The 21,101-nt window shown below is 46.6% G+C and overlaps 1 protein-coding gene across 1 annotated transcript in view; it reads right to left on the bottom strand.

The window, feature by feature from the left end:
• Positions 1–21,101, bottom strand: part of LOC148506837 (uncharacterized) — a 50,633-nt gene that overhangs the window by 8,536 nt on the left and 20,996 nt on the right. The window contains exons 2-3 of the mRNA XM_088446083.1: positions 19,778–20,125; positions 4,264–4,623 (exon numbers count right to left, since the gene is read on the bottom strand). Coding sequence (XP_088302209.1) covers positions 4,264–4,623; positions 19,778–20,125 — 708 coding nt within the window. The remainder of the gene's footprint in view (positions 1–4,263; positions 4,624–19,777; positions 20,126–21,101) is intronic.

Here is a 21,101-nt window from a genome sequence, read left to right as displayed (position 1 = left end):
ATGGGTTAGGTAATTACAGCTGTTCTGCAATAATTAATGAAAGGCTTGTCTTGGCCATTAAGTTCCATCAGTGAACTACTGAAGTCTGGAAGAAGGTCTTATGGACCGATGAATCAAAATGTGAAATCTTTGGTCCATCATGCAAAGATTTTGTACTGCGTTGAGTAGACTAAAGGATGGTTTATCAGTGTTTTGGATTAGTTTACTATTAAAAGCAATGCTCTATTATATTTTAGGCTTAAACACACTGGGAAGTGTTGGTTTTTACAAGCTGCCACTTAGTGTGCAAACCCCTGAGTATACAAACAGGGAGAGGATGAAGAGTGATGGTCTCTTTTCAGAGATACCAAGTTGGCAAATTGTCAAAAAGTGACTGACAACCTGAACCAAAAAGGCTACAGAGCATTTTGCAGCGCCATGTAATGCTCTCTGCTCTATGCATGGTTGGTCAAGGGTTCATCCTACAGTAAAGATAACAACCCAAAACATACATTTAGGCTGTGTCACAACTACAGGACCTTTGAGAATAAGAACACAATGGTAGAGTAGGCTTCCAATCATGGAATGGCACAGCCAGTCTCCAGATTTACACCCCATTCAGTTGATTGCGATGAACTGGACAGAAGGGAAAGCAGCCTACAAGTCCAACACATTTGTGGGACTGTCTGCAGCAGTATTGGCAAGAACTTCCCAAAATATATTTAATTTCCATTGTATAAAGAATGCTATAAGTGTGTTCGGTGATTACATCTGCAAAGGCGGCTCCTTGGATGAGTCAAAAATGTATTGGAGAACATTTTCTAGAAAAAAAATAGACATTGAACTGCGTAAATAGAAAAATGGGGGTGTTCTATCACTATTGACTGGTAGTGTATATCTATACTGTAAGATAATCATTTCTCAGTTTAGTTTACTGCTATTTTTTCACTAAAGACTCATATACAATAGATGATAAACTGAACGATATGGGCGATAACGATATAGTTATTGTTCATAGCATTCCTATCATCCAGTGTGTATGCACGATATCGTTAATGATGCGCGCTCCCTCAAATCATTAACAAAGTCTTTCATCGCCTGAACTTGCAGGTCAACCTTACGATATCGGCAGGCACTGCATATTTGGTGAACTGCAGGGTGATGTCACTGAACGATATCGTTACCGATATAATTCAGTGTGTATGCCCAATGTTGTTTGTCCGGGAGAGCCCGGGCAAACAAGGCCAAACACTTAACAGTATGGTCCATGGAGCAAATAGTTAAGTGTGTATGATCCTTTAGGGGGAGATGTAGCAATTTTCCTAAAGTGGACAAGAGGAGAAGTTGCCGATAGCAACCAATCAGCTTGTAGCTATCATTTATGTAGTACATTCTATACAATGTAAGGTAGGATCTGATTGCTTGCTATGAGCAACTTCTAGACTTGTCTTCTGTAGAAGGTTTAAAACATCTCTCTATTAGTTTCAAATTGGAATATTCATAGCAGTAACTAAGGGTGTGCGACCGGTGCCAGGCTCTGTAGGTATCATGGTCACTGCTCCATGGCCTTTGCTTCGGGCTTGCAGGGTCCCTGGAATGGCATCCTGCAGCTAGTATCACTGCAGCAATGCCAACCATGGCATATTTTAGAAGCTACTGGCAGTCACCTTGCTGTGTGTACAGCTACCAGGAGTATCTTCAAGATGTTCCTGGCACTGATGCACTTCTGGGTGCTGACAGCTCCACCCGCTATGCGCAGCATCATAAGCAAATAACTGGGGGCAGCACTGGGCAATTAAGCCCTATTATGGCCCTGGAAATATCCTACTATGAACACTTTATTATATTGCTCAGTTCCCTGTGAATTTTATTTATTGATAAACAGCCCTGTAAAATATTTGTGTTATGGTTCTTGTACGGTTGTGTAAGGCTTCTAGAGCCAAGGAGAGGCTCTTACACTGATAAACAGCCACCCATTGTTCCCTTAGTGATTTATACTCACAGCGGTACTTAGGTGGCTGCCTGGATTTAAACCTACAGCAGTAGAGTCTTATAAAACTGACACCACAGGACTGCTGACAAGAAACAATGCTGCGGAGTGGCAGTCCTTCCATTACTGGTACTAGCTGGAGTGAGGCTGCAGGTCAGTGGTACTAGAACAGGTGTGATGGACAGGGTACTCTAGCAGCGACAGATGATTAGGTCTCAGGAACATGTAGGGACTATAGTGCCGCTGGGTTGTCAGACAAGCAGCGACTAGACAAACAATACAGGCTGCACAGCAGGAGTGACCTGGACTGTGATATTGCAGCATTTCATACAAGGACTAAAAAGGCAAGATAACAGTCATGGACTGGCAAAAAACAAGCATTGACCAGATAGGCAAAATAACAGGCAAGGACTAGACAGACCAATAACAGACAATAACTAGACATACAAATAACAAACAAGGACTAAACAGGTCATTCACAATAATGTGGCAGAACCTCTGGCTGAAGTAGCAGACTGAGATCAAGGTACAGCCTTGCGGGCCAAGGTGTGACAGGAACCACACGGAGAGGCCTTGAGGGCCAAAGGGTAGTCTTGAGGGCCGAGGTGTGACTGGAACAACACAGAGTGGCCTCAAGGGCTGAGGTGCCACCTTGAGGGCGGAGGTGTGACAGGAACAAGATGGAACAGCATTGAGGGATGAGGTGCTGCTGGAACAACACAATGTGGCCTTGAGGGCCATGGTGCAAAAGGAACACCACGGAGCAGCCTTGAGTGCCAAGGTGTGACAGCAACAAGACAGAGTGGCCTTGAGGTCCGGGGTGCAACTAGTACAAATAGTACAAAATGATGCAGCCTTGAGGGCTGAGGTGTAGCCTTGAAGGCCGAGGTGCGACAGGAACAATGTGATGCAGCCTTGAGGGCTGAGGTGTGGCCTTGAGGCCCCAAGTGTGATAAGAACAAGACGGAGTGGCCTTGAGTGCCAAGGTCCGACTGGAACAACACAATGTGGCTTGAGGTCCAAGGTGCAGCCTTGAGGGCAAGGTGCGACTGGAACAACATGGCAGACCGGTGCTCTCAGGGCCGAGGTGTAACAGGAACAAGACAGAACAGCCTTAAGGGCTAAGGTGCTGCTGGAACAACACAGTGGGGCCTTGAGGGCTTTGGTGCAACAGGAACAACACAGAGTGGTCGTGAGGGCCGAGGTGTGACAGGAACAAGATGGAGTGGCCTTGAGGCCCAGGGTGTAACTGGCACAACACGATGCAACCTTGAGGGCCGAGGTGTGGCCTTGAGGGCCAAGGTGCAACAGGAACAACACGATGCAGCCTTGAGGGCTGAGTTGTGGCCTTGAGAGCCGAAGTGTGACAAGAATGAGATGGAGCAGCCTTGAGTGCCAAGGTGCGACTGGAACAACATGATGTGGCTTGAGGGACGAGGTGCAGTCTTGAGGGCCAGGTTTTACTGAACCAACAAGGCAGACAGGTGCACTCAGGAGTGGCATGAACACAGGCTAGATGCAGCAAGGTTGAGAACACTGCAGGCTTGTGCGGCTGGAACAGACTGACATGACTTGACTAGGTTGTGGTATGGTAATGCCATGGAAAGCAGAAAGGAAGGCCACGGCTGCAGAAGTTACTGCCCCGGGAAGTCCAAACAGCAAGGATGTGAACAGATGGAAATTTGGCAAATTACACAGAGGCGAATACAAATCAAGCAGACAGGTACTGGACAGAAACTACAGAACTAGGTAAGACCGGCTAGAACTCAGGCTTCTGAGCACTGGACAACATACATAGGATGTCAGACAATATCACTGGCACGGAGTGTAGGGCTGGCTGTAAATTATCAGATGCAGGGTCCATTCAGAGCAATACCTGCAGAGAGCTTCCCTAGTGACAAGCTACAGTAGTGTACAGCTGGGCGGTGCACACAAACAGACAGGCAGGAATGCAGCAATGAGCTGCACACAGACAAGACAGGATTCCAGCTGCCTGCAACAGCCAGAACATGGATCAAGACATGATGCAGTGTCCCAGTCGCCTACTATGGCTGGGACCTGCCATCAAGATGATCCACTGCATTGGATCCTATAAATTTGATTCAATTGCAAAATAGATTCCTTAATGACTAAAGAAGAGTAACAGCAGTGTATAATACCAGAGAGACAGCTGTATACAAACAGAATGGATATATTGCACTATCTTGTTACAGATGTCTGATTATTTTAGTTCTGATAACCCATACATATCAGTTACAATTTATGTAATTTTATATCAATAGTTTTGGTTTTACCTGTGTTCAGTGCTGTCCGGCTCCCATATTGGATTACTGAGTTGATATTGTTTAGCCCATCACAGAATTTGAGCACCACAAAGCAGTAATAAGTATTATTGTCTGTTTCTCTGACCCCCTTTATATGGAGATCAGCCAGTCCTCTCAGCTCTGTCCTTCCTTTGTACCTGGGATGAACCATCTCTTTGGAGGGGTGGAAGGCATACACATCACTTGGGCTACCGACTCTCCAGTAGATTCCAATCCACATAGGGTCTCTCTCTGGTGGGAGGGAGTATGAGCAGTTGAGGGTGACAGAGTCTTCTGTGCTCCCTGATGGCTCAGACTGGAAGATTTTTAATTCCTGATCAAAGTTAGAGGCTGAAAAGATAATATGAGCCATTAATTATTCCATAAATTATAATTGTTTATTTGTTATTATCACTAATAAATATCAACAGTTTTTACATTGAAATAGCATTATAAAGGGTTGTTAGATCATGGAGAGTTATGTTACAACATTGTATTCTTCTGTAAGATGCTCTGTTATATAGTGCACTATCAGTGTGCCTCTGACATGTATTTACTTAGATCAGTGGGTAAGGAAAACATTAATCAGTGAAGGACAATCTCATGGATGTTGGGGGCCTCACATGCCAACCCTGACAGTTTTATGGAGCTGCACAGTATATTTAATCTGCATTCACTGTATGTTTGTATTCCAGCAGGGGATGTTATTTGGAGGAATGCATTGGATGTGCACCTAAGTGTCTGGATAATCCAATCAGCACATGCTTGATTTCTGTACTCAGCAAAAACCATTGCAATATAAAAATACAATTTTACTAAATAAATAATATTTACAAACTCAGCCCCACAAGAAACTGTATGCTAAAGCATCACCATGTGCAGTTGTATATGAGGGGCCAATTTGGGGAGCTTTCTGCTAAGGGGTCACCATGGGGATCTGTATGCTAAGGGGTCAACAGGAGATCTATGCTAAGGAGTCACCATGGGAAGCTGTATGTATGCTAAGGGGTCACCATGGGGAGCTGTATGCTAAGGTTTCACAATGGGGTCACCATGGGGAGCTGTATACTAAGGGGTCATCATGGGGAGCTGTATGCTAAGGGGTCACCATGGGGAGCTGTATGCTAAGGGGTCACCATGGGGAGCTGTATGCTAAGGGGTCACCATGGGGAACTGTATGCAAAGTGGTCACCATGGGGAGCTGTATGCTAAAGGTTCACCTTGGGGAGCTGTATGCTAAGGGGTCACCATGGGAAGCTGTATGGTAAGGGGTAACCATGGGGAGCTGTATGCTAAGGTTTCACAATGAGGAGCTGTATGCTAAGGGGTCACCATGGGGAACTGTATACTAAGGGGTCACCATGGGTAGCTGTATGCTAAGAGTTCACCATGGGGAGCTGTATGCTAAGGGGTCACCATGGGAAGCTGTATGCTAAGGGGTCACCATGGGGAGCTGTATGCAAAGTGGTCACCATGGGCAGCTGTATGCTAAGGGTTCACCATGGGGAGCTGTATGCTAAGGGGTCACCATGGGGAGCTGTATGCAAAGTGGTCACCATGGGAAGCTGTATGCTAAGGGTTGACCATGGGGAGCTGTATGCTAAGGGGTCACCATGGGGAGCTGTATGCAAAGTGGTCACCATGGGAAGCTGAATGCCAAGGGTTCACCATGGGGAGCTTTATGCTAAGGGGTCACCATGGGGAGCTGTATGCAAAGTGGTCACCATGGGAAGCTGTATGCTAAGGGGTCACCATGGGGAGCTGTATGCTAAGGGTTCACCATGTGGAGCTGTATGCTAAGGGTTCACAATGGGGAGGTGTATGCTAAGGGGTCACTATGGGGAGCTGTATGCTAAGGGTTCACCATGTGGAGCTGTATGCTAAGGGTTCACCATGGGGAGCTGTATGCTAAGGGATCACCATGGGGAGCTGTATGATAAAGGTCACCTTGGGGAGCTGTATGCAAAGTGGTCACCATGGGAAGCTGTATGCTAAGGGGCCACCTTGGGGAGCAGAATGCTAAGGGATCACCATGGGGAGCTGTATGCTAAGGGTTCACAATGGGGAGCTGTATGCTAAGGGGTCACCATGGGAAGCTGTATGCTAAGGGGTCACCATGAGGAGCTGTATGCTAATGCGTCACCATGGGGAGCTGTATGCTAAGGGGTCACCATGGGGAGCTGTATGCTAAGGGGTCACCATGGGGAGCTGTATGCTAAGGGGTCACCATGGGGAGCTGTATGCTAAGGGGTCATCATGGGGAGCTGTATGATACGGGGTCACCATGGGGAGCTCTATGCTAAGGGGTCACCTCGGAGAGCTGTATGGTAAGGGGTCACCTTGGGGATCTGAATGCTAAGGGGTCACCTTGGGGATCTGAATGCTAAGGGGTCACCATGAGGAGCTGTATGCTCAGGGGTCACCATGAGGAGCTGTATGCTAAGGGTTCACAATGGGGAGCTGTATGCTAAGGGGTCATCATGAGGAGCTGTATGCTAAGGGGTCACCATGGGGAGCTGCATGTTATAGGGTTACAATAGAAAACTGCAGGTGCACAGCATGTTAAGCTGTAAGCTATTGGTTTGCCTTGTGGAACTGTGAGATAAGAGCAGTTGTATGCTAAGAGGTCAGAATGAGAAGCTATTTTTAAAGTGGTCACCAAGGGGACCGGTATACAAAAAACTTACTACAGGAAGCTGTTTGGTAAGGAGTGACTATGGGGAGCTGTATGGTCAGGGTTCACCATGGGGAGTCGTATGCTGCGTGGTCATCTTTTGGATTTGTATACTATGAATAGATCACCACAGGGAGCTGTATTCTAGAGGGTCACCAAAGAGATTCTGTATGCTAAGGAGTCACCATGGGGAGCAGAATGCTAAGGGGTCACCCAGGGGAGCTATATATGCAATGGGATAAGCATGGGAAGCCATATGCCAAGGGCTATGTATCGGGAGCTGTATACAAAGAGGTCACAATGGGGATAATTATGCTAAGAGGACACATTAGAGATCTGTATATGAAGAGGTCACCATGGAGAGCTATATGGTTTACTATGAAGAACAGTATGTTATGGTAACTGTATGTTAAAAAGGTAACCATTGGGAACTGTATGCCAAGGAGGCACAACAGGTAGCTGCAGGTTACGGGGTCACCAAGTGGAGCTGTACGCTAAGGGGTCACCATGAAGAACTGTATGCTAAGGGGTCACCATAAAGAGAAGTATGCTAAAGGGACACAATGGGAAATAAATATGCTAAGGGAACAATATCCTGCTAAGGAGTTACCTTGGAGAACTGTGTGCTAAGGGTCAATATGTAGAGACGAATGCTAAGGGTTCACCAAGAGCAGCTGTTTGCTAAGTGGTCTACATTGTGAGCTATATGCTGAAGGGTCACCATAGGGAACTCTGGGCCTGATTCAGAGCTGCTCGTAAGCGGACGCTCATTCGCTCTGAGCGATGTTCGCACAACTGCGCATGCGTATGGATCATAATGCGCATGCGCAAACCAGTCATTGCGGTAGGAAATCGTGCGCTCGCAAAACAGCGAGGGCCTGCTAATTTGAGTGACAGAATGAGGCGTTTGTGGGTGGTAACAGGGGAAGGTGCTTGAAAACGGGGGAGTGGAGATCTGAACGCAGGCGTGCCAAATGGTCAAAAGGCATTTAATGGGTGTGCATAATTAGTGAAGGAGCGTCATCGACCACGTCACTTGGTTGTCCTTTAGCCTGAACTGCTCGCAGTGATAGCGGTAAGAAAAACCTACCACAAGCACTGCGAGCATTTCAGATGCCTTTCGATATACCCGATTAATCTAATAAATACCGGAGATGTTGTGTGTTGCGAACGGCAAAGGGGCGTCTTTACAAAATAGTGAGTGCATTTTTTGTTCGCTCGCTCGCGTCAACAAACGCAAAGAGCGAGCGCTCAATTTAAATAGCCGGCCCCTTTTTTGGAACGACCGTCCGCAATTAGCGTCCAGCTCTGAATCAGGGCTTCTATGCCTAAAGGTCACCACAGTTACTGTAGCTGCAGGCAAAGGGATCACCTTGGGGAGCTGCATGCTAAGAGATCATCACCTTTTGGATCTATTTTCTAAGGAGTCACCACAAAAAAGCTGTATGCATAGGGGTCACCACTGGAAACTGTGGAGGCAACTCAGACCCAGATACAACGCTGCGCTCGCACGCAGTTGTCAGGGGCAGGGTATGCAGATTCCGCGATCACACGGCATGGCTTAAGGAGGCCCACTGTGTCTTAGAGTGCGACGTCAGTGTGATCGCAAGCCGGTCTAATGATGCCCCCTTTCCCTTCGCAGTGGATGTCATCTCCAGGAAGTGTATTTAACAATCAGCAACATCGAGAACCTTCATAGGCATACCCATTGCTCGAGGTAGACCCTACCCTACCTCAAGCACTGCGACGGCTTCAGTCAAATATACAGCCAGGAGACCTGTACAATGGTGCTCCACTTTAATTATGTACGGTCAAAGAACGCTGCTTTGATGCTCAGACATGCTTGCATTTGCACATCCACTCCCCCATTTCCCTGGACCTTCCCCTGTCAGCACCCACAAATGGCACATTCTGTCAGTCAAAAAAGTGCCCAGTCTGTGCTTTGATCAATCGCTTCCCGATTGCTATGCTCGGCTCGCGCATGCGCACTGCAACTTATACACATGTGCAGAATGCGGAAATCGGCCAGCTAAGAGCAAGCCCAGCATTGCGTACAGGTCTGAATCGGCACCTGTATGCTAAGTGTTTACCATGTGGAGCTGTATATGATGGGGTCACCTTCACGAACTGTATGCTAAGGTGGAAGGTGGTCACCATGTGGAGAAGTATGCTAATGGGTACCCATGGTGAGAGGTATGCTATGGGGTCACCACTGGGATCTGTTTGCCAAGGGATCACCATGGGGAGCTATATTATTAGGGGTCACTAATGGGAGAAGTATGTTAAGGAGCCTCCACATGAGCTCTATACTAGGGGTCACCACAAGGAGTTGTGTGCTAAGTGGTCACTGTGAGGATGCTAAATGGGAGCCAAGGGGTCACCATGACGGGAGCGGTATGATTAGGGGTCACTGTCAAAGCTGTATGCTAAGGGTCACCACTCTGAGTTAATGGGTCACCACATAAGCTCTATGCTAAGGGGTCACCAAGAGGGGAGCTGTATGATAAGTGGTCACTATGGGGAGGTATATGTTTAGGGAACACCACAGGATCAATTTGTTAAGGGATCACTACAAGGAGTTGTGTGCTAATGGGTCACCACAAGGAGCTGGATGTTACGGGGTAACCATGGGGCCTGTAAGCTAAGGTATAACTAGAGATGTGCCCTTGTGTTTTGGTTTTGTTTTTAGATCCGGATCCATCTTCATGTTTTGGTTTTGGATCTGTATTTTTAAAAAAACAGCTAAAATTACGCAAATTTGACCTGTTAGCATGCAGTCCAAAACTCTAATTTGTTTTTAAATCTGAGTTCATGGGAAGATCCGAATAGCATTCAATTCGACCCGGTTCCCCAAAGTAATTTTGAACTCAGACGAAGTTTGGCGTGATACCTCTAAATTCGGTTATTGTCGGTTTTCTGAGAACCGGACCCGCACGTCTCTAATAATAATGGTTTGCTGTATGCTAAGGGGATACCATGGGATGCTCTATGCTAAGATATTACAACTAGGATCTGTATGATAAGGGATTACTACTGGGATCTGTATGATAGGGGATTACTACTGGGATCTGTATAAGTAGTAACCATGGGGAACTATTTGCTAATAAGATGAATAATAAAATAAATTATGTTCAGAAAAAGACAAAGTCACCTAATATTGTTAGGTATAAAAAATTATACACTTTTAATAAAACAGTTTCCTTTCTCCAATCTTATTTATAATACACACTATTATCAACAGGGTTATATTAAAACTTGGGGTGTGCACCTCCCACTTTTTGTGTTTTGGTTTTGGATCTGGATCTTTCTTCGTGTTTTGGATCTGGATTGGTTTTGCCAAAACCACCCTTCCGTGTTTTGTGTTTTGGATCTGTATTTTTTGGGAGAAAAGCATTAAAACAGCTAAAATCACCAAATTTTTTTTTTTTTTATTCCTATGCTATTATTAACCTCAATAACTTTAATTTCCACACATTTCCAGTCTATTCTGAACACCTCACAATATTGTTTTTAGGTCAAAAGGTAGCTGGATAACTATGCTAAGCGACAGAAGTGGGTGGCACAAACACGTGGCCCATCTAGGAGTGGCACTGTAGTGGCAGACAGGATGGCAGTTTGAAAAACTAGACCCAAAAGAGTATATACTGCAAAGAAAAAAAAGAGGTGCAAGATGGAATTGTCCTTGAGCCCTCCCACCCACCCTTATGTTGTAAAAACAGGACATGCACACTTTAATCATTTCAGTGCCAGGGTCTGCCACACGACTGTGTCTGAAATGACTGGTTCGTTTGGGCCCCCACAAAACAAGCTGGCAATTAATCTGTCCATGCACAAACTGGCTCTACAGAGGCAAGATGACATGACAGGTGTGCTGATGTCAGTGACAGGTTTGGCTAACACCCACACAAAAAAAATTGTTTATTTATTTATTTATTTATTTTTCAGGCAGCCTTGTCACAGAAGAATTCTTGAGCATGGATGCTGCTGCTGGGAGTTGATTTTCTCATCCCAAAAGTGGACCAGGAAGAGTGCTTTCCAAAAACAAATAAACAATTGACTTAAATAATCCTTTGCAACCCTTCTAAAGGGATTTCCCAACCTGTACAGGGAAATAAAAAAACATAGGCCCTCATTCAGACCCACTCGCGAGCGGCTTTCCGCTCGCAAGTGGGTCGATGGTCTGCACTGCGCATGTGCACGACGGAGGGAGCTCCGTCGTGCGCATGCGCTAGACGTGACGAGCGAAGGACTTTCCTTCGCTCGTAGTGTCTCATCAAAGGGGGCGTGCTGTCGATGGTGGCTGACAGCACGCCCCCTTTGCTGGGCGTGCCGGGTGCGTGCCTGCCAGACGGAGGCGTTCCCAAGGGAACGCCTACCATCTGAAGCCGGCCCCACTGACATCACTAGTGATGTCAGTGGGAGTGATTTTGGCTCTGATAGAGCCAAAATCACTCCTGGCCTTGCAGTTGAGAAACTCAACCTCAGGCTTCTGCTCGCACTTCCGATGGTTGCGATGGTCAAGACCATCGCGACCCTCATCCTGCCCGCTCGTATATGCTGTGGGTGGTGACCCACAGCTATACGAGCATCCAGGAGGACGCTCCATATTAATGGAGGTGGGCCCTGATTCAGAGCGAGCGCTCTGGTCAAAGCGTCCGACTCTGAATCAGGGTCATAGTTAGTTAGTGGCCTCAAAGTGCCACTTAACCAGTACAGATATGTGGACAAGCGTAAAATCTATGATTTAAAGCAGGGGTAGCCAACCCTGGTCCTTGAGAGCCACCAACAGTGCATGTTTTCCATGTCTCCTCACAGAATCACAACTTTAATAAATAATTAATTCCACCTGTGGATCTCTTCAAATGTGGTGCTGAGTAATGAATGCACCTGCGCATCAACTAGGTGGTCTGGAAAACGTGAGCTCTCGAGGACCAAGGCTGGCTACCCCTGATTTAAGGCCTTACGTTGTGTCTTTCTTGAGAATCCTGCGCCTGCTTCTGCGGCTAGGAGTGGATTTTCATCCCAGAAGGAGACCAGGAATAGTGCTTCCAAAAACAATTGACTTAAATAATCCTTTGCAAACCTTCTGTAAAGGCATTTCCCAACCTGTACAGGGACATTAAAAAAACAGAGTTAGTTAGTGGCCTTCAAACTGCCGTTGTTCCCACTGTCCACTTTACCATATCAGATATGTGAACAAATGGAACAGAGCATTAAATGCAACCTTTAAGACTTAAGTCTTACGTTGTGTCTTTCTTGGGAATTCTTTCTTGAGCACCATGCCTGCTTGCTGGGAGTGGATTTTTTTCATCCCAGAAGGGGACCAGGAACAGGAAGCGTGCTTTCCAAAAATAAATAAACAATTGCCTTAGATAATCCTTTGCAAACTTTCTGTTCTGTAAAGGAATTTCCCAACATGTACAGAGACATAAAAAAAAAACAAAGCTAGTTAGTGGCCTTGAAATTGCCGTTGTTCCCACTGTCCACTTAACCATATTACTTAGAAATGTGAACAAGCGGAAAAGAGTATTAAATGTAACATTTCAGTTTAAGGTTTAAGTTTTCCGTTGTGTCTGGAGATCATTGAGAAAGCAAAAAAGAGCTACACCACAAGCAGCAGATGACTAAACTCACACAAAGTGGTTTAATAGAAATAGATACAACACCAGATCAGATGTTTACCCTTACAGCATACAGGGCACCACCTGTAAAAATAATTTGTATGAGTGTACCCCCTACAGCAGACAGGGCACCACCTGTAAAATTATTTCTATGAGTGTACCCCTACAACAGAGAGTGCAGCCCCTGGACAAAACAGAACTATAGCCAGCCAGCCCCTATGGACAGGACTACAGCAAGCCCCTATATGGACAAGGACAACAGTAGCCAGCCAGCCCCTATGTATTGTATGGAAAACAGTAGCCAGCCAGCCCCTATGGTCAGTGTCAGCAACAGCTCCCAGCTCCCTGCCGCTTCACAGTAGCCAGACGTACTTTATAATTTTTGATTTTAATAATATCAGTCTGTCTAACACACTGAGCTCCCAGCTCCCTCCTAACTCACAGCTGTAATGAAAAATGGTGATTATTACGGGACCTTTTATAGAATCCAAAACCCACGAGAATCCGACAGTGGGATAATGACATTTTTCCTCGATTTCAGATCTGAGCCAGGCAGGAAAACCTGAGCCTGACTCTGATCCCGGCTCAGATGGGGGGGCTTAGGGGGGTTCGGATTTCAGAAATCCGAACCCACTCACCCCTACTTAATACCACAGCTGTTATGAGAAAAAGGCATAAATCTATGCTTAAAAATAAAAGGGCTTATAGGTAATATCTAAGAGAGAGAAATAAAGATATCTAAAAGGACAGACTTTGGCTGTCTGTAGATGTTAGCCAGGGTGTTGTTTTAACAAAAGCATTGTAGGAATCCCATGGAGATTCAGTTCAGAAAGAGGCAATAATTCTGAGGATTATTGGAGCGCTGGGATCAACTGAAGGTTAGTGCAGTTGTAGCCCAAGGCTGGAGAAGTTTGACAAGGTGGAGACCTGGTGGTCACGTAGCAGCCTTGAGGGCTGGAGACACTTGACAAGGGTGATGACCCAATGGCCACAGAGCAGCCTTGCGGGCTGTAGACACCTGGAAAGGATGTGGCCTAGTCGCCAATTTGCATCCTGGATGGCTGGAGATGCAAAGCAGTATAGGTAACTTTGATGTTTGACTTAGCCCGCTCAGTCGCTGCAATGCAGATATTTCCCACAGAAACACTCCATAATCTTGTGGAAAACCTTCAAAGAAGAGTAAAAGCTGTCATAGCTGCAAAAGGGGGACCAATTCCATATTAAAGTATATGTGTTTGAGTACAATGTCATAACAGTCGCTGTTGGTGTAATGGCCAGGTGTCCAAATATTTTGGTACATATAGTGAATATATGCTTTAATTAAAAAAGGATAAATACCAGATAAAGATTTTTATGTATAATAAAAATATAACAAACAAGAACACCCAAAATGTGATAGAATTATAAATAAATAAAATGGTAAGTAAATGTATCATAGTCATGTAAGTAGATTTATGCTGTGGTGCTCATTTTGGTCATCAAATATATATTCCCACTCCCACTGTTGTTTATGTAGGGACACATGTCACCCCCATTGTTGTCCCCGTGATTTGGAAATAATAGCAGAAGGGATGTAAGTTAGGACAAGTGTAGAGCAGGAAATACAATTGTGAGTTTATAAGCTCAAAGGAAGGCAGCATATTTTATGTGACCAGCAAGGAGTCATAACTAGCAACAAAGTATGACACTGCAGGTATTTGGAAAATCTTTTTAAACACAAGGTCTTTGTAAACTTTCAGATAGAGGCAAATAAATAAATAACCTGTACATTATCACTGTTTTTTGCTGGATACTTTTCTACATTATTGGCAAAATGCATCCAAAAATGTAGAAAATGTATCCAGCACAAAACAGTGATAATGTACAGGTAATTTATTTATATATTTTAATTCAGATTACACAAAAAGATACCTCAAAAGGGATGCTGTCATAAAGTGCACATTTACAATTTAGACATTTATATGTTGACATTACATTTCGACAGTTATTATATCGGCATGTGGAGAATGTAGACATTATGCATGGACCAGAAGGTTAGGGAGGGGAGGTTAGAGTTAGGCATTAGGGGGAGGGTAAGCGATAGGCAGAGGGAGGGGGGCTGGTGTTAGGCATTAAGGGGAGGGTTAGATATAGGCAGAGGGCGGGGGGCTGGTGTTAGGCATTAGGGGGAGGATATGGTATGGCAGTGGGATGGGGGCTGTTAGGCAGTAGGGGACAATAGGGTAAGGCAGAGGGAGAGGGACTGGTATTAGGCCTTAGGGGGAGGGTTAAGAATAGGCAGAGGGAGGGGGGCTGGTGTTAGGCATTAGGGGGAGTGGAGGATAGGGTAAGGAGGAGAGAGGGGGGCTGGAGTCAGGCATGAGGGGGTAAATATAGGGCAAGGCAGAGGGAGGGGGCTGGTATTAGGCATTAGGGGGAGGGTTAGGAATAGGTCGAGGGTGGGGGCTGGTGTTAGACATTAGGGAGAGTATAGGGTACATTAGGGGAGGAATAGGGTAAGGAGGAGGGGGGCTTAGGTAGAGGGAGGGGGGCTGGTGTTAGGCATTAGGGGGAGGGTTAGAGATAGGCAGAGGGAGGGGGGCTGGTGTTAGGCATTAGGGGGAGGATTAGAGATAGGCAGAGGGAGGGGGGCTGGTGTTTGGCATTAGGGGGAGGGTTAGAGATAGGAAGAGGGAGGGGGGTTGGTGTTAGGCATTAGGGGGAGGGTTAGAGATAGGCAGAGGGAGGAGGGCTGGTGTTAGGCATTAGGGGGAGGGTTAGAGATAGGCAGAGGGAGGGGGGCTGGTGTTATGCATTAGGGGGAGGGTTAAGAATAGGCAGAGGGAGGGGGGCTGGTGTTAGGCATTAGGGGGAGTGGAGGTTAGGGTAAGGAGAAGAGAGGGGGGCTGGAGTCAGGCATGAGGGGGTAAATATAGGGCAAGACAGAGGGAGGGGGCTGGTATTAGGCATTAGGGGGAGGGTTAGGAATTGGTCGAGGGTGGGGGCTGGTGTTAGACATTAGGGAGAGTAAAGGGTACATTAGGGGAGGAATAGGGTAAGGAGGAGGGGGGCTTAGGCAGAGGGAGGGGGCTGGTGTTAGGCATTAGGGGGAGGGTTAGAGATAGGCAGAGGGAGGGGGGTTGGTGTTAGGCATTAGGGGGAGGATTAGAGATAGGCAGAGAGAGGGGGGCTGGTGTTAGGCATTAGGGGGAGGGTTAGAGATAGGCAGAGGGAGGAGGGCTGGTGTTAGGCATTAGGGGGAGGGTTAGAGATAGGCAGAGGGAGGGGGGCTGGTTTTATGCATTAGGGGGAGGGTTAGAGATAGGCAGAGGGAGGGGGGCTGGTGTTAGGCATTAGGGGGAGGGTTAGAGATAGGCAGAGGGAGGGGGGCTGGTGTTAGGCATTAGGGGGAGGGTTAGAGATAGGCAGAGGGAGGGAGGCTGGTGTTAGGAATAAGGGGGTGAATAGGGTAATTATAATGGGTGTATTTATAATGGGTGCAAAGTGTGCAGTGCACATGGGCCCCTGGGTCTCTAGGAACAGACCCTGCTCCCATATGTTTTAATACCTACTGATCTGAAGTCCCATGTTGGGCTGTAGCGCTGGACAAAACACCGGCGTGGTAATTTTTCTGATATTGCGCATATGCACACTAGGGAAATTGCCAGGAAAATGGCTGCTGCATCATTTTCCCGGTGACCTGCACATGCATAGTAGAGTCTAGACACACTCTAGAGCCCAGGGTTTACTGCTGCAGTGATGCAGCTGACCGCCTGGGAGAAGGGAATGGGCTGTAGATGGGGAATACACATGGGCCCCCTCCTCTCTCAAGACACCTCTGGAGGGGGCTAATGTTAGGCATTAGGGGGAGGGTTAGTGATGGGCAGTGGGAGGGTAGTGCTGGTGTTAGGCATTAGTTGGAGTGTTGTCTTCAGAGGAAAGATTGGGCCAATATAACTTGAGGCCGCCTGGCTGAGTGTACACACTGCGCAGTGTGCACCACATCATTCCCGACATCTTCCCATCCAACATGCAGCAGGGCAAATGAGAGGATGCGATGAACAACTCACATGAACACGCAATTGTGCATTCACATTAGATGATATGGATTATATGTCAATTCCAATTTACCTCAAAATGACAAATCATCCATATTATTGTGTGATGTGCACCCAGCCTTACTGCTGTACCCACCTGATAGAGGCCCTGTACCTGCACAGATCAGCCGGCAAACACAAATGTGCTCATGAAGATTTCTGGCTTTTTGTCAGTCTACAGCAGCGTGTACCAACATTGGTCATCAGGGTGGTGCTGTGGCAGGGGCGGATTGGGATAGAATACCAGCCCGGGAAGTTTATGGAACCAGCCCTAATGGGGTCTGGGTCTGTTAAGGGGGGTGGGATCCATCCTAATAGGGCATGATTTTGTCTGTCACTCCAATAACACACCCTGTCACCCCAATAACATGCCCTGTCACCCCAATAACACACCCTGTAACTACAATAACACGCCCTGTCACTCCAATAACACATCATGTCACTCCAATAACATGCCCTGTCACTCCAGTAACACGCCCTGTCACTCCAGTAACACACCCTGTCACTCCAATACCACGCCCTGTCACTCCAATAAAAAGCCCTATCACTCCCATAACATGCCCTGTCACTCCAATAACACGCCCTGTCACTCCAATAACACGCACTGTCACTCCAATAACACGCCCTGTCACTCCTATAACACGCCCTGTCACTCCTATAACACGCCCTGTCACTCCCATAACACGCCCTGTTACTCCAATAACACACACTGTCACTCCAATAACACGTCCTGTCACTCTAATAACACGTCCTGTCACTCTAATAACACGTCCTGTCACTCCAATAACACCCCCTGTCACTCCAATAACACGTCCTGTCACTCCAATAACACGTCCTGTCACTCCAATAACACGTCCTGTCACTCCAATAACACCCCCTGTCACTCCAATAACACGTCCTGTCACTCCAATAACACCCCCTGTTACTCCAGTAACACGTCCTGTCACTCCAATAACACGTCCTGTCACTCCAATAACACCCCCTGTCACTCCAATAACACGTCCTGTCACTCTAATAACACGTCCTGTCACTCTAATAACACGTCCTGTCACTCCAATAACACGTCCTGTCACTCCAATAACACCCCCTGTCACTCCAGTAACACGTCCTGTCACTCCAGTAACACCCCCTGTCACTCCAATAACACACCCTGTCACTCCAATAACACGTCCTGTCACTCTAATAACACGCCCTGTCACTCCAATAACACGCCCTGTTACTCCAATAACACCCCCTGTCACTCCAATAACACACCCTGTTACTCCAGTAACACGTCCTGTCACTCCAATAACACCCCCTGTCACTCCAATAGCACCCCCTGTCACTCCAATAGCACCCCCTGTCACTCCAGTAACACCCCCTGTCACACCAATAACACCCCCTGTCACTCCAATAACACGTCCTGTCACTCTAATAACACGTCCTGTCACTCCAATAACACCCCCTGTCACTCCAATAACACCCCCTGTCACTCCAATAACACGTCCTGTCACTCTAATAACATGTCCTGTCACTCCAATAACACCCCCTGTCACTCCAATAACACCCCCTGTCACTCCAATAACACGTCCTGTCACTCTAATAACACGTCCTGTCACTCCAGTAACACGCACTGTCACTCCAATAACACCCCCTGTCACTCCAATAACACCCCCTGTCACTCCAATAACACGTCCTGTCACTCTAATAACACCCCCTGTCACTCCAATAACACATCCTGTCACTCCAATAACACACCCCCAGACACTCCAATAGCACCCCCTGTCACTCCAATAACACACCCTGTCACTCCAATAACACGTCCTGTCACTCCAATAACACCCCCTGTCACTCTAATAACACGTCCTATCACTCTAATAACACACCCTGTCACTCTAATAACACCCCCTGTCACTCCAATAACACACCCTGTCACTCCAATAACACGTCCTGTCACTCCAGTAACACCCCCTGTCACTCCAATAACATGTCCTGTCACTCCAGTAACACCCCCTGTCACTCCAATAACACACCCTGTCACTCCAATAACACGTCCTGTCACTCCAATAACACACCCCCAGACACTCCAATAACACCCCCTGTCACTCCAATAACACCCCCTGTCACACCAATAACACGTCCTGTCACTCTAATAACACGTCCTGTCACTCCAGTAACACCCCCTGTCACTCCAATAACACACCCTGTTACTCCAATAACACACCCTGTCACTCCAATAATACGTCCTGTCACTGCTATACCATGCCCATGATATGTTACACTTCGGTCTGATGAGCAAACCCCATGTAACTGCCTAGGAACACTCAACACATTTCTAACACACTTCTTGGTGCATCCATCTGAATTTGTACTGCAACTCTGTATGAACACCACAGGGGCATGCACAAAGTAAAAACATCACACTAGAAAAAAAACCTTTTGCCCCTACAGAAAAACAAACAAACACATTTTCCTCAATAAGATGAAAATAAATAGCAATGGCCCCAAACTGGAAAAAAAACACATTAGCCCCCGACAGGAAAAAATATAAAACATACATAATTTGCCCCAGTCCCCCACAAAAGACTGACCTGTCTGTAATACTTGCTGAAATGCTTGGCTCCGGGACAGACCGCCCCCACCCCTGAGGGGTTGGCTATGGGAGATGCCGGCTGTCAAAACACCATCAGTGGCATCCCAATGCTCTGTATCCTGACAGGGTCTAGTTAAGTATCATACCGAAACTAGCGTTTCCACATCATTTTCAGGACTGATCAGCTAAAAAAATAGGCCCATAACTGTGAAGAGCTTCCACAATTATACAGATCGGAATGTAAAACTCAGAAATGATCATACAGTATTGCTTATTGCCAAGTCTCAGTAATTGAAGAAATGTACAAAAAGAGAAAAATCACCAAACATATGACATCACATTTTCTCTATGATACACTATTAATATTCACATTAACTTTTATATATATCGCACCAGCATATTTTGTTAAACTAATCCTTTTATTATTATTATTATTATTATTATTATTATTATTATTATTATTATTATTATTACTATTCTTAGTAACCTTAGTATGTATAAATTTATGTTACTTAGAGAAAACATGTATTGTATGTTATTTACCAGTCTTCAATTCCATTACCTGCAACTACTAAATCTGTACCACGTTCTGATCCAGGGAGAGGATTTCTCAGCATTGTCCTCACCTCACAGCAGTACCGCTTACTGTCAGACGATGTCACATTTCTTATATGTAATGAGAGATCCTCAGGGAAATTCACTAATGACCATCGTCCAGTCTTCTGTGTCTTACTCTTCTCTCTCCATGTCCTAATTATAGCATTATCATAGCACAGGAGATTGTTTCCCATCCTCCAGGTGACCTCATGTATATTATAATCAGCAGGTTTATTATGGACATAACATGGTATAGTTATATCTTCTCCCACTGTAGTAGGGACAACATCCGGCTGTTCTACAGAGAACTGATCTATAGAGAGAGGAGAGAAAACAGTCACACAGACAGAAGGGAGCTATGAGCCTGTCCCTCCCCCTGCAGGGTGACACAGTGACATAGATAGAAGGAAGCTATGAGTCTGTCCCTCCCCCTGCAGGGTGACACAGTGACATAGATAGAAGGAAGCTATGAGTCTGTCCCTCCCCCTGCAGGGTGACACAGTGACACAGACAAAAGGAACTATGAGCCTGTCCCTCCTCCTGCAGGGTGACACAGTGACACAGACAGAAGGGAGTGATGAGTCTGTCCCTCCTCCTGCAGGGTGTGACAGTGACATAGAAAGAGGGAACAATGAGTCCTCCCCTCCACTAAATGGTTACACAGTGATACAGACAGAAGAGAGCTATGAGTCTGTCCCTCCCCCTACAGGGTGACACAGTCAAACAGACAAAACGGAGCTATGAGTCTGTCCCTCCCCCTGCAGGGTGACACAGTTACTTAGACAGAAGGAAGCTATGAGTCTGTCCCTCCCCCTGCAGGGTGACACAGACAGAAAGGAACTATGAGCCTGTCCCTCTCCCTGCAGGGTGACACAGTGACACAGACAGAAGGGAGTGATGAGTATGTCCCTCCCCCTGCAGGGTGTGACAGTGACATAGAAAGAGGGAACAATGAGTCCTCCCCTCCACTAAATGGTTACACAGTGATACAGACAGAAGAGAGCTATGAGTCTGTCCTGCACCCTGCAGGGGGACACAGAGACACAGACAGAAGAGAGCTATGAGTCTGTCCCTCCCCCTACAGGGTGACACAGTGACACAGACAGAAGGGAGCTATGAGTCTGTCCCTCCCCCTGCAGGGTGACACAGTGACACAGACAGAAGGGAGCTATGAGCCTGTCCCTCCCCCTGCAGGGTGACACAGTGACACAGACAAAACGGAGCTATGAGTCTGTCCCTCCCCCTGCAGAGTAACACAGTGACATAGACAGAAGGAAGCTATGAGTCTG

Source organism: Taudactylus pleione, unplaced genomic scaffold (genome assembly GCF_031769625.1).
Source record: "Taudactylus pleione unplaced genomic scaffold, aTauple2 ptg000393l, whole genome shotgun sequence".
NCBI lineage: Eukaryota > Metazoa > Chordata > Amphibia > Anura > Myobatrachidae > Taudactylus > Taudactylus pleione.
This window is presented reverse-complemented; position numbering and strand designations above follow the sequence as displayed.